The sequence below is a fragment of the Eulemur rufifrons genome, chromosome 2 (genome assembly GCF_041146395.1).
Source record: "Eulemur rufifrons isolate Redbay chromosome 2, OSU_ERuf_1, whole genome shotgun sequence".
NCBI lineage: Eukaryota > Metazoa > Chordata > Mammalia > Primates > Lemuridae > Eulemur > Eulemur rufifrons.
This window is the reverse complement of record NC_090984.1, coordinates 13,349,274-13,362,295: the sequence shown is the minus strand read 5'-3', so window position 1 is coordinate 13,362,295 and position 13,022 is coordinate 13,349,274. Positions and strand designations below refer to the sequence as shown.

General features: G+C 55.6%; 1 protein-coding gene across 1 annotated transcript; it reads left to right on the top strand.

The window, feature by feature from the left end:
- Positions 1-1,515: 1,515 nt before the first annotated feature.
- On the top strand, positions 1,516-5,811 carry CD320 (CD320 molecule). Its single transcript, XM_069496318.1, has 5 exons — positions 1,516-1,653; positions 4,046-4,159; positions 4,572-4,796; positions 5,054-5,203; positions 5,352-5,811. The coding sequence occupies exons 1-5, from the start codon at positions 1,527-1,529 to the stop codon at positions 5,492-5,494; spliced, it is 759 nt and encodes a 252-aa protein (XP_069352419.1). The 5' UTR covers positions 1,516-1,526; the 3' UTR covers positions 5,495-5,811.
- The last annotated feature ends 7,211 nt before the right edge of the window (positions 5,812-13,022 follow it).

Here is a 13,022-nt window from a genome sequence, read left to right as displayed (position 1 = left end):
CCTATAACATTTTCAAATAGTGAAACACCATTAACCTGAAAATAAAACCCTTTCTTTGAAGATCGGGACACCTGAATGCAGCCTCATGGGAAACTTGCTGGGGGGTGGGCAGGGAGGGGGTGCTGGCAAACATTTGCAGGCTTGTCTTAGTGCTGAGGGACATTGTTTTGTGTCCTGCTGGCAGTTGGACTGGCTGCTCCTCCCAATGGCAGAATTGTGAATGAGATATTTATTTTCAAGAAGAAAACACTGCTGCCAGATTAGATAACCTGTTTTGGGGTGTGTGTGTATTTTAAGATGGGGTCTGGCTGTGTTGCCCAGGCTGGTCTGGTACTCCTGTCCCCCAAATGATCCTCCCACCTCAGTCTCCTGAGTAGTTGAGACTACGGGCTGGAGCCAATGTGTGCCCGGCTCAAAGCTAAAAAGCCTGTCTTGTACACTTACCCCGTGCTAGAGGGAAGAGAGCCCAAAGGCTGCCTTCACATGATCTTTTTCCTGCAGGAGATCAGAATGATACCCAGACCTCCCTGGGGCCTGTGAGGACTAAATGAGGCAGTGAGGGTGGGTGGTCATATCCAGGTGAGGGGGACAGAAACCTGAATGGAAGCCAAAAACTGGACGTTTCATCCATATACTCACTAAATATTAAGAGCCTATGCTATGAGTTAGGAACCACGTGTCAGGCAGGAACTGGGGATACAGCAATGAGTAATGGAGCATCCCTGGCCTCCCGCAGATGGCATTCTAGTGGGGACTCAGACAATAAACCAATAAGTAAATAAAATATTAAATATATAATGTCAGGGGGCTTAAAAGCAGCAGGACAGCTGGGCGCGGTGGCTCATGCCTGTAATCCCAGCACTCTGGGAGGCCGAGGCGGGAGGATCGCTTGAGGTCAGGAGTTCCAGACCAGCCTGAGCAACATGGTGAGATCCCGTCTCTACTAAAAATAGAAAAATTAGCCAGGTGTGGTGGCCCACACCTGTAGTCCCAGCTACTTAGGAGACTGAGGCAGGAGCATCGCTTGAGCCCAAGAGTTTGAGGTTGTAGTGAGCTATCATGACGCCACTGCACTCCAGCCCGGGCGACATAGTGAGACCCTGACTCTCAAAGAAAAGAGCAGATGCAGAAGGGATGCTGTAGGGAGTGTTCCACCGGCGTGGGTGCCGTATTAAACAGGACCAATAGGCAGCGACATTTGCGGCAGTGTGCACGGGGAACGTGAAGTAGTGCAAGTGGACATCGACAAGTCCGTTTACAACCTGGACGTTTCTAATCTTAAGCGGGCTTCATGCCCTTCGACTGACCTTGTCATTGGGGAAAGTGGGGAAGGTCCTCGAATTCTATTTCCCTCGTATTCGGACATTTACGGTAACACATTGCCCCGGGCGCCGGGGGAGTTGGGGGCGTGGCGCCCTCCCCCGGGCTTGGGCTTGCGCGTGCGCGTGCGCGTGCGCAGGGATAAAAGCCCGGCGGGGACTGCGCGTGGCTGGCAGAGCGGAGGGGGCGGCTCGGCTAGCGGCTGGATGGCGCGGGGCGGAGCGCGGTGGACGGCGGCCCTGGGCCTGGCGCTGCGGCTGCTGCTCGGCCTCGGCGTAGGCCTGGAGGCCGCCCCGACCCGGTTCCCGACCCGGACCTCTACCCAGGCCTCAGGTGAGTGAGCCCCCCTGCAGCGCGCGCCCCCTCCCCTCCGGCGGCTCCATCCCGCCCCCGCGCGCCGGCGGCGCCTCTCCATTGGCTGCGCCGCAAGTCGGTCTCAGACACTCCCCCAGCACGTGCATCTGGATTTAGTACCTTGCACCCAGTTGGGTGTTGGCGCGTGGGAGCCCCGAATGGGGGACCCTCCTCTTGGGTACCGCCACCTGCCTTTAACTGCTCTGCCCCGGCCCTGCGCACACACGCACACCTACTGTGCTTTGTCGCGCCACCATCGTCACCTCCAAGCCGCCCTTTAGCCCAGTGTGGTCGGGAAGGCTTACAGCAGCAGCAGGCTCAGGTTGTCTGACCTCTAACCACGCAGGGCCGTTCACCTGGCGCCTCCTGTAGCTGTGCCTTAAAACCCTTGCGCCCAGGCCCTGTGGTCGTTTTGTGGGGGCGCCCTCTGCATCCCTCCTCCTTTGTCCTCCAGCCTTAGAGAAGGAAAGGTCTCTCCCTTCCTGGTATTCTTAGGCCCTTGGAGGGCCTGGGGTCACAAGCTAAATATATTCTCATAGGCATATTTGCCCTAGCTAAGTGGTGTTGGTGGCCAGGGCACAGAGGCGCCCTCTTTGGGGTCCCCACTGGCAGCCGGGAAGGTTGGAGCGGCCTCCTGGTGCACACAGATACCCCCGACTTTCAGCTCTGAGCTGAGGTTCACACACTTTTCCCAGCTCCTCTGTGTATTCCTCATAGTAGGTCCCCCGACTCGCTCTGAAGTCCCTGACTTTGCAGGCTAAACGTTCCCGGTTCTTTCAAGGAGGGAGGGTTCACATTAACCACGCACAAAACACTTTATGCACTAGTGGTTTCCTTCCTGCAGGATGCTGAGATATGGGTTCCTAGCACGCACTTTTTATGGATGAGGAACCAAGCCTGGGAAGAGAAGTCACTGGTCACTCCAACTCCTGTCTGAGCCACTGCCCATGAGCCAGGGTCTGTCCCTGGCTCTGCTGCCTGCTATATAGAGAGACACACACACTCTAGCAGGCCAGGGAGGGGAGGACAGAGGTGTCAGGGCCGTGGGTGTCTGGGCCTGGAGAGGAAGCCACGCCTGGAGGCTGCCAGACCCCCACGATCAGGGAAGGAAGCTGGCTCCCGGTTGTCCATGGCTTTTCCGGGCTCTGCAGAGCTCAGGGACGGTGTGGCTTGCAGGTACAGTTGGGCCTGAAGGCCTGGGTTGGCTGGATGTGGGAGTCGGGGGTTGGAGGCCCAGTGCCAAAGGGTGAAGGCGACCCAGACAGAGCAAAGCCAAGCCACAGCTGGATATTCGCCACCCACCTTGCCGCACCCAGAAGGAAGCCCTAAAGGCCACTCCTTTCCTCTGTCCTCAGATTCCTTCCTCCCACTGGCCCAGGTTTTGGGCCACTCTGTGTCCCTCCAGATTGGCCAACGGCCTGAGCCTCTCTGCTCAGAGTCCGGGACGTCTCAGATCTTATCTGGACTCAGCTTGGACCATTGTGTGACCTGTGTCCACTTATTGCCAAGCACTGCCCTGGGCTTAGGGCACCAGGTCGCCGCCCTGACCTCCACTGAGTGTCGGGTTTGTGGGAGTACAGGCGCTTCTGGTTCAGGGATTGTGGTTAGACATGGGAGGCAGAGCTTCCCAGGTTTCTGAGAGTGACCTAGGAAGACCCCTCCCAGGGAGTAAGCTGAAATCTGAAGGCTGAGCAGGAAAACAGAGGGTATAGAGTGGAGGAGGGGAAGAGCAGATGTCTTCTGGTGTCTTAATGGAGGTTGAGGCCTTGGGATTGGGGGTCTGGGGAGGAGGTCGTGACACATTCAGGATGGGGAAAGTGGTCAGGTATGGGAGGAACTCAGGAGGTGAGGTGACAGGGCTTGGTGGCTGAGCAGGTTCTCTGTCTAGGGCCTCGCTTTCCCCTTTGCTAAGCAGGTGAGAAAGAACAGGCCCTGCTGCTGACTTTGACAATGAACCTGACCCAGAGCCCTTTGCGAAATGGCTCCTCCCCCAGTAACAAACTTCAACATAACCTTGTAGCTTGGAGGTCACCCGGGTAGATCATCTGGCTATTTGGAGCCTGGTGAAGACCCTGGGATCAGTGAGACATGGGTTCGAACCCTGACTCTGCCACTAGCCTCCTTTTAGCATCCTCTTCTCCAGACTGGGATGGTGATAATACCTGCCTACTAGGGCTCGTGGTGAGGCTATGAACTGCTGGGCTCCAAACCCCACAGGTAGTAGGTGCTCAGCAACGGGTGGCTGCCAATGTCGCTCCTGCACCCTGGGACATTACCTGTCTCCTGGTGGTCGCAGCCTGCTCTTCGAGGTAGGTCCGGAGTCAGGCCTCCCGGGCTTCACTTGCACGTATATCGCTCGCCCCCCGCGCAGGCTCCTGCCCTCCTGCCGACTTCCAGTGCCACATCAATGGCTTCTGCGTGCCCCTTACCTGGCGCTGCGACGGCGACTGGGACTGCAGTGACGGCAGCGATGAGGAGGAGTGCAGTGAGTGGCCAGGCCCCTGGGTGGGGCTTACGGGGGTGGGGCCGGAGGCTGGGTGGGGTTTGGATGGCATGGGCCAGGCTTGTGGGGGCGGGGCTTGTGGGAAAGGCGGGGCCTCGTGGGGGCGGGGCTTGCAAGGCAGGATTGGGGTGTCTGTGGGTCTTGCATGTAAGAAGTAAGGTCTAGGATGGGCTTGTAGGGAGATAGAGCTAGTGGGGTCTTGGGGGAGGAGCTTGCAGGGAGGCCAGTCCTTACAAGGCGGAGCTAACAGAAGCAGGGGGCGGAGCCTTGGGAAGAGCAGACTTTCCTAGGCCAGGTGTTCTTAGAAGGTAGGGCTTGCGGGGTACTGGGGTCTCGGGGAGTACGTGGGCTACTCTAGGTGGGTGTTTGGGACCTGACTGACCCTGTACCCCAGGGATCGAGCCATGTGCCCAGAACAGGCACTGTCCACCACCCCTTGGCCACCCCTGCTCCTGCGATGGCATCAGTGATTGCCCCGATGAGAAGCTCCGCAACTGCAGCCGCCGGGCCTGCCCAGCGGGCGAACAGCCTTGCATGCAGGGTGACACATGCATCCCCCACACGTGGCGCTGCGACGGCCACCGAGACTGTCCCGACTCCAGTGACGAGCTTGGCTGTGGTGTGTGCGCCTTTGGGGGTGGGGAGGCCCAGTGGGTAGAGGAGGACACCTGCCACCTGCCAGTGTGTGACCAGGCTGGGGTCTGTGGGAGCTGTAAGACATCACTAAGGGCAGCAGTTCTCACCAACTTTACCCAGCCTGGGATGGAGGGTACACACCAAGGGTTCCCCTGGGCACCCCGCACCCCTAAGCATTCCCCCCCGCCCCGTGGCCTCAGTGCCCCCTCCTCAACTACTGAATGCCTGGGTTTATTGCAGGACCCAACGAGACCTTCCAGGAAGGGATTGCCACAACCATGGGGACCCCTGTGACCCCAGAGAGTGTCACCTCTCTCAGGAATGCAACAGTCTACTCCATCTGGGACCAGTCTGGAAACCCAAGTGCCTATGGGGTTATCGTAGCTGCGAGTAAGTCCGAATGACTCTCCCATGCCAGGGGTGTGGCGCTGCTGGGAGCACAGGGTCGCAGAGGGGTGGGCTGTAGAATGCCCATCCCTTCGTATTCGGAACTCCTGCCTCTGTCCTGCCTACCTTTCTGTCTGTCTGTCCCCCACAGTGATGCTGAGCGTGAGCCTGGTCACTGCCACCCTCCTGGTGTTGTGCCGGCTCCAAGCCCAGGGGCGCCTGCGGCCGCTGGGACTATTAGTGACCTTGAAGGAGTCTCTGCCACTGTCAGAACGGAAGACCTCACTGGTCTGAGGACAAGTACTTGCCACCATGTCACCCCAGTCCTGAGTGCAGCCAAGCCGGGGGACATTAGAGATGGGGCCGTGCACCCAGCTGCCGGCACACCAGCCCTCCCGGGCTCTTCTTGCCACGTGGAACCTCGAACCTGAGCTCCTGTAGACGTGGCGCTGGAGTTTGGGGTGTCCCCGGACAGCCCCCCTGGACTGGGCGAGCTTGGACGGGAAACACACCAGAGCCAGAACCGAGGGGCTGGCCCAGGCCGCTCCCAGATGGTGGGACGGCTCTGAGCTTAGACACTCCGGCTGCCCCCGTCTAAGGGTGGTGATTAAAGTTGCTTCACATCTTCTGCCTGCCTCTGGGCCTCTGTCTCCCTCAGCCAGGCAGCTCGGGGTCTCTGCTGTAGCCCTCCATGGTGATGTGCCTAGCCTAGGGAAGGGGACACAGCCCTGGGTGCCTCCTCGGCCACTCTGCCTCTTGCTTCCTGGGAGAAGGGGCACATGGCCCAAGTGGGGAGGTGGTCTGCATTAACATTGGGCTTCTTGGAAGAAGAACAGAGCTCGGGGGCTGCGTCCTCCTTCCCCAGTTTGGAGGACCCCCATCCACCATGACCTCCTCCGCGGTGAGATGGAAGCTGGGCTTCCCGGGGTGGTCTTGGCTCCCCTGGATTTATTTATTTAGTTTAGAGACAGGGTCTTGTTCTGTTGCCCAGGGTCGAGTACAGTGGTGCGATCATAGCCTAGTACAGCCTTGAACTCCTGGGCTCAAGTGAGCCTCCTGCCTTGGCCTCCCAAAGTGCTGAGATTATAATCATGAGTCACCATATCTAGCCTCCACCATTTTTTTTTTTTTTTTTTTTTTTTTTGAGACAGAGTCTCACTCTGTTGCCCAGGCTAGAGTGAGTGCCGTGGCGTCAGCCTAGCTCACAGCAACCTCAAACTCCTGGGCTCAAGCAATCCTACTGCCTCAGCCTCCCGAGTAGCTGGGACTACAGGCATGCGCCACCATGCCCGGCTAATTTTTTTTATATATACGTATATATTTTTTTAGTTGTCCATATAATTTCTTTCTATTTTTAGTAGACACAGGGTCTCGCTCTTGCTCAGGCTGGTCTCGAACTCCTGAGCTCAAACGATCCGCCCGCCTCGGCCTCCCACAGTGCTAGGATTACAGGCGTGAGCCACTGTGCCCGGCCTCCATGCTGTTTTAAAAGGTAGATTTTGGCTGGGCGCAGTGGCTCATACATGTAATCCTAGCACTTTGGGAGGCTAAGGCAGGAGGATTGCTGGAGACCAGGAATTCAAGACCAGCCTGGGCAACACAGCAAGACCCCATCAGTATAAAAAATTTTAAGGCTGGGTGCGGTAGCTCACGTCTGTAATCCTAGCACTTTGGGAGGCCGAGGTGGGTGGATCGTTTGAGCTCAGGAGTTCGAGAGCAGCCTGAGCAAGAGTGAGACCCCATCTCTACTAAATATAGGAAGAAATTATATGGACAACTAAAAATATATATAGAAAAAATTAGCCGGGCATGGTGGCGCATGCATGTAGTCCCAGCCACTCGGGAGGCTGAGGCAGGAAGATTGCTTGAACGCAGGAGTTTGAGGTTGCTGTGAGCGAGGCTGATGCCATGGCACTCTAGCCTGGGCAACAGAGTGAGACTCTGTCTCAAAAAAAGAAAAAAAAATTTAAAAATTAGCTGGGCATGGTGGTGTAGGCTTATAATCGTAGTTACCTGGAAAGCTGAGGTGGGAGGATTGCTTGAAGCCAGGAGTTGGAGGCTGTAGTGAGCTATGATGATACCACTGCACTCCAGCCTGGGTGACAGAGTAAGACCCCATTTCTAAAAATTAAAAAAAAAAAGGCCGGGCGCGGTGGCTCACGCCTGTAATCCTAGCACTCTGGGAGGCCGAGGCGGGTGGATCGCTCAAGGTCAGGAGTTCGAGACCAGCCTGAGCAAGAGCGAGACCCCGTCTCTACTAAAAATAGAAAGAAATTATATGGACAACTAAAATATATATATACAAAAAATTAGCCGGGCATGGTGGCGCATGCCTGTAGTCCCAGCTACTCGGGAGGCTGAGGCAGGAGGATCGCTTGAGCCCAGGAGTTTGAGGTTGCTGTGAGCTAGGCTGAAGCCACGGCACTCACTCTAGCCCGGGCAACAGAGTGAGACTCTGTCTCAAAAAAAAAAAAAAAAAAAAAAAAAAATATATATATATATATATATATATGTTTTATTATTCAGTCATGGTGAGGCCAACAGATCAGGAAACAATTGCCATTGGAATAATACTTTATTTATTACGGATTCCCAAGGTCGGTGGGGGGGGCATGCCCGACCTCACCATGCGGGGCCACATGGGAAATACCCGGGAGGCAGAGAGAGTGAGGGGAACACATGGGCAGGAGCCTCGGTCGTGGCTCTGCAGCAAGGAACAGGCAAGGCAGGGTGAGCAGGCTTTGGATGGGCTAGTTTGAATCATTTCACCAGGCTCTGGGTTATAGGGGCTGCCCCGAGTTGGCTGGCACCTGGCCCTGGGCTGATAGGGTTAGGGGAGTAGGAAATACTGCCCTGGAGTGTAAGAGCGGCACAAGGAGGTGGTCCGGTGGTGGGTTTCCACTTACAAGTTATTCACCATCTCTAGGAATTCGCTAGCCCTGGGAGGGGCTGTCCCTCTCTGGTCATTGAGGCCCCAGATGCCAGAGCCTTGAGAATGCAGAGGGCATGGTGGTTCACACCTGCAGCCCCAATACTCTGGGAGGCCAATGTGGGAGGATTGCTTGAGGCCAGGAGTTCGAGACCAGCCTGAGCAAGAGTGAGACCCCTGTCTCTACCAAAAATAGAAAAATTAGCTGGGCGTGGTAGCTGCCCCTGTAGTCCCAGCTACTCAGGAGGCTGAGGCAGGAGGGTTACTCGAGCCCAGGAGTTTTAAGGTTGCAGTGAGCTATAATGATGCCACTGTACTCCAGCCCTGGTGACAGAGCAAGACCCTGTCTCGAAAAGAAAATATAGTTAATGTAACCCTGACTTCTGGGTAATGGGGTAAAAAGGTCTCTGCCCCTCAGTTTTCTCATCTCTGAATGGGGTGGCGAGAGCCCCAGCAGCCTCCTTGCAGGGGAGTGACCTCCCGGGCACCCTCGACATGGACTCGGGGTCTCTGGGCTGCATCGTCTCGCAGGCAGTGAGCTGGCCCCAGATGACGAGATGGTGGTTGGGAAGAGATGGAGCAGATGCACCAGGAGGGCTTCCTGGAGGTGGTAAGGCTCAGATCTGGGACTCTGTCCCCCATGGGAGAAGTTGGACGAAGCGTGGTGTGGAGTCTGGGCCTTGGGTAGTGCGTTGGGGGCCGGGTTGTCTGCAGGGGGAGTTGAGGCTGCAGCCAGAATGGAGGGTCCTTGACCCATGGCTCAGTGGTTGGAGCCTGAACCTCCCGCCTCCTCCCCCAGTTGGGCTGCTGGGTGCTTTCTGCCTGTGCTGGGCCAACATGTCGTCCTGCACCAGACACGGAACCTTGGTGGGCTGCTTCCAGTTGGTAGGAAGAAGTTACACCAGAGAGTAGGGCTTTATTGTTTTTAAGTTTTTCTCCTTTAACATATGGTCAGACGTGTGTGTCAGGCTGCGGGGCTGGCTTCGGGTGTCACACACCACCTAAGTGGACTCCTGTGATCTGGACCTTCCTAATATGTCATTTGGGTTCTCAGTGGAGCAAATCACCAGGTGCTGGTGGGTGGCTCCAAACCCGTCTTATTCTCTCATAGTTTCAGGTTGCCCAGGCTGGAGTGCAACGGGGCGATCACAGCTCACTGCAGCCTTGAACTTGTGGGCTTGAGTGATCCTCCTGCCTCAGCCTCCTGAGTAGCTGGGACTACAGACACACGCCACCATGCCAGGCTAATTTTTCTATCTTTTGTAGAGATGGGGTCTCACTATGTTGCCCAGGCTGGTCTTGAACTCCTGGCCTCAAGTGATCTTCCTGCCTTGGCCTCCCAAAGTGCTGGGTTTGTAGGCGTGAGTCACTCTGCCCAGCCTTTGCTGGCGGTTCGTTTGTTCCACGTGATGGTGGCTGCTATGATCTGGAGGCTGGGCTGGCTGGACATTCTAGCGGGAATGTCTCTGTCATGTCTGGGGCCTACTGGAGATGGGGGGAGAGGGCAAGCTGGGACAGCTGGGGCTCTCCACGTGGCCTCTGGGGCAGGGTGGCTGCCTTCCACTGTGACTTGGGTCTTTCCAAAGTGCAAATCCCAGGCTGCCGGACCAGCATGACTTTTGCTGCATTTGTGGGTTCAGTGGAGTCCAGGTCAGCCCACATCCTGTGTGCGTGTGTTGTGGCGGGCAGGGACCACACAAGGGTGTGCACACCCGGGGCGGGTTCGCTGGGGCCCTCCTTGCAGTGGAGCCACCACAGATGTGACCAGAGGGCATGAGCCAGCCTCGAACGGGGCAGGCTGGGCTGGGGGGCTCCCTGTCCACTTGAGCCTACTGCCTCACCTGGGCAGGTGACTTTGTTTTTCCGCCACCTTTGTCATCTGTGCACTGGGGCAGTCGCAGGTACAAATGACTTGTCACGCATGAGCACGCCGGGATCTCAGCTGTCTTTGTTCCATCAGGCAGGGTCACTTTGTGCTGCCAGCCACCCCTTCTGTCCCCATACAGCCAGCTTGGCGACTCATTTCCAGGAAGCTCCAGGTTCGAAAGGGAGTGGGGAGGTGGGGGTGTGAGGATACCTCAGAGAGGGGGACAGAGCCCAGGTCTTTCTGCCCTGGGAGCCCAGACCTGAAGTGGTTCCCTTCCCCTACCCAGAGAGCAGCCCCCCAACACGCATCTCTAGCTCGGGTCCCCCGTTGTCCTCCTGGCACCGAGCAGGGAATCTGCCACCTGTTTTCTCTTTGCCCCATTCTGATCACTTGCCTTTGGGGGAAGGGTGGCTCCGCATCTCAGCCCTAACAGGGCAGGGTCCCAGGGCGCCTGGGAATGCCGGTCCCACCCCACGTCATTGGGGACTGTGGCCTGGAACCCCGAGGGAGGCGCGTTTGGGGAGCCCATGAGGATGTGGACCCGGTGGGCGCAGATCCCAGCACCTGGGCAGAGAATAAGCTCTGCACGGGCTCGGGCCGGGGCTGGCGCGGGAAGGCGGGGAGGGGACGAGGAGCCACGTGTGTATTCTTGGCCAACTCCTGACATTCCGCCTTTTTCTTTTTCCTCTTTTTTATTGAGGAAAATTCACAGAACGTAAATTAACCATTAACCATTTTAAAGCTGCAATCCAGTGGCAGTTAGCACATTCACAATGTTGTGTAACCACCGCCTCTAATTCCAAAACACTGTTGCCGCCCCAAAGGGAAACTCCATTCCCACTAGCGGTCATTCCCTGTCCCCCCGGCCCCTGGCAACCCCTGATCTGCTTTCTGTCACTATGGATTTGCCTGTTCTGGATGCTTCCTATAAAAGGAATCACATACTACATGGCCTTTTTGTGTCTGGCCTCTTTCACTGAGCATGATGTCAATGTTTGTCCCCGTTGAAGCATGTGTCAGTGATTCCTTCTCTCTCTCATTTTTTTTTTTTTTTTTTTTTTGAGACACAGTCTCACTTTGTTGCCCGGGCTAGAGTGAGTGCCGTGGCGTCAGCCTAGCTCACAGCAACCTCAACCTCCTGGGCTTTAAGCGATCCTCCTGCCTCAGCCTCCCGAGTGGCTGGGACTACAGGCATGCGCCACCATGCCCGGCTAATTTTTTCTCTATATATTTTAGTTGGCCAGATAATTTCTTCCTTTCTTTAGTAGAGACGGGGTCTCGCTCTTGCTCAGGCTGGTCTCGAACTCCTGACCTTGAGCGATCCACCCGCCTCGGCCTCCCAGAGTGCTAGGATGACAGGCGTGAGCCACCGCGCCCGGCCTTTTTTTTTTTTTTTTTTTTTGAGACTGGGTCTCAACTCTGTCGTTCAGGCTGGAGTGCAGTGGGGTCACCATAGCTCACTGCAGCCTCCAACTCCTAGGCTCAAATGATCCTCCTGCCGCAGCCTCCCAAAGTGCTGGGATTACAGGTCCGTGACTCCGTGGTCCATAAACGTAGTAGCAGATTTAAGGGCAGCAAAATCCCACTTCCCTCAGCCTCTCGGGGTCCCAGCTAGGCCTGAGAATTAAATTTACATGAGACAGATTAGCAGGAGAAAAGCACACACAGATCTATCTATTTATTTATTAATGAATTAAATTTTCTTTTTTGGGACAGGGTCTCGCTATGTGGCTCCAGGTAGAGTGCGCTGGCATCATCATAGCTCACTGCAATGTCAGACTCCTGGGCCCAGGCGATCCTCCTCCCTCAGCCTCCTGAGCAGCTGGGACTACAGGTGTGCACCACCGCGCCCAGCTAATATTTGTATTTTTTGTAGAGACGAGGTCTCGCACTTGCTCAGGCTGGTCTCCAACTCCTGGCCTCAAGCGATCCTCCTGCCTTGGCCTCCGGAGTGCTAGGATTACAGGCATGAGCCACTGTGCCCGGCCACACAAATTTATTTAATACAAGTTTTGAGTGGCATGGGAGCCCTCAGAAGGGAATGAGGACCCGAATAGCTCGAGTCCGTTACCTACATACTGAATTGTTCGAGGAAGTGTAAGTCTTGAAGAAGGAACAAAATCATGTGGGAGGCTTGAAAGATATGGGTTATTTTATCAGGGTCTACCCAAAATTCTCTCGGTGTCAACTTCCCGTCCTTGAGGAAAAGACGTATCAGGAGAACATCTTCCACATGAGAACTTCAGCTCTTGCTTTGAAGACACAGCACAAAGGTCAGAATGATCTTTTTGCACCTGTTGTTTTTCAAGTGCCTTTAACTTAAATGGTGAATATGCCACAGTGGCATAGTTTGGGTTGCATATTCTAACTTCTTTAGAGCATGAGTCACAATAGCCAAAAGGTGGAAACAACCCAGCGTGCACCAGCGGCTGAGTGGATAAATACAATGTGCTCCATCCATGCCATGGAATATTATTCAGCCACAGAAAAGAATGAGGCACTGATCGTGCTGCAACATCATGGACTTTGGAAATGTGCTTTGTCAAAGAAGTCAGATCCAAAAGGCCACATAGTGTATGATTCCATTTATATGAAATACCCAGAATAGGTACATCCAGAGAGAAAGGGAATTAGTGGTTGCCAGGGACCGGGGGGAGCCCAGGGAATGGGGAACAACCACCTAATGAGCACTGGGTTTTGTTTTGGGGTGATGGCTGCATAGCACTGTGAACGCATTGTGTGAATTTCACATCAGTAATAAAGAGATGCATGAACACATTTGTGTGCTGATTGCAATTATGCAGGAATTTGGAGAGCATTACGGGGGTGGCTCCTTGCCTAGGACAGTGGAGGCGGCAGCTGTGGCAGGGGCGGCCTGGCTCTGTCTGGGTTCAGGGCAAATTGATTCTTAGTGGCAGAGGGAAGAGCTGTTGCTGTGGGTCCCCACGCGGGTCTGCACGTTGGTGGCAGCCCTGGAAGTTCGCTTTTGCTGGTTTCTATTTTCCCAGCAATGCCACCTGTTCTGC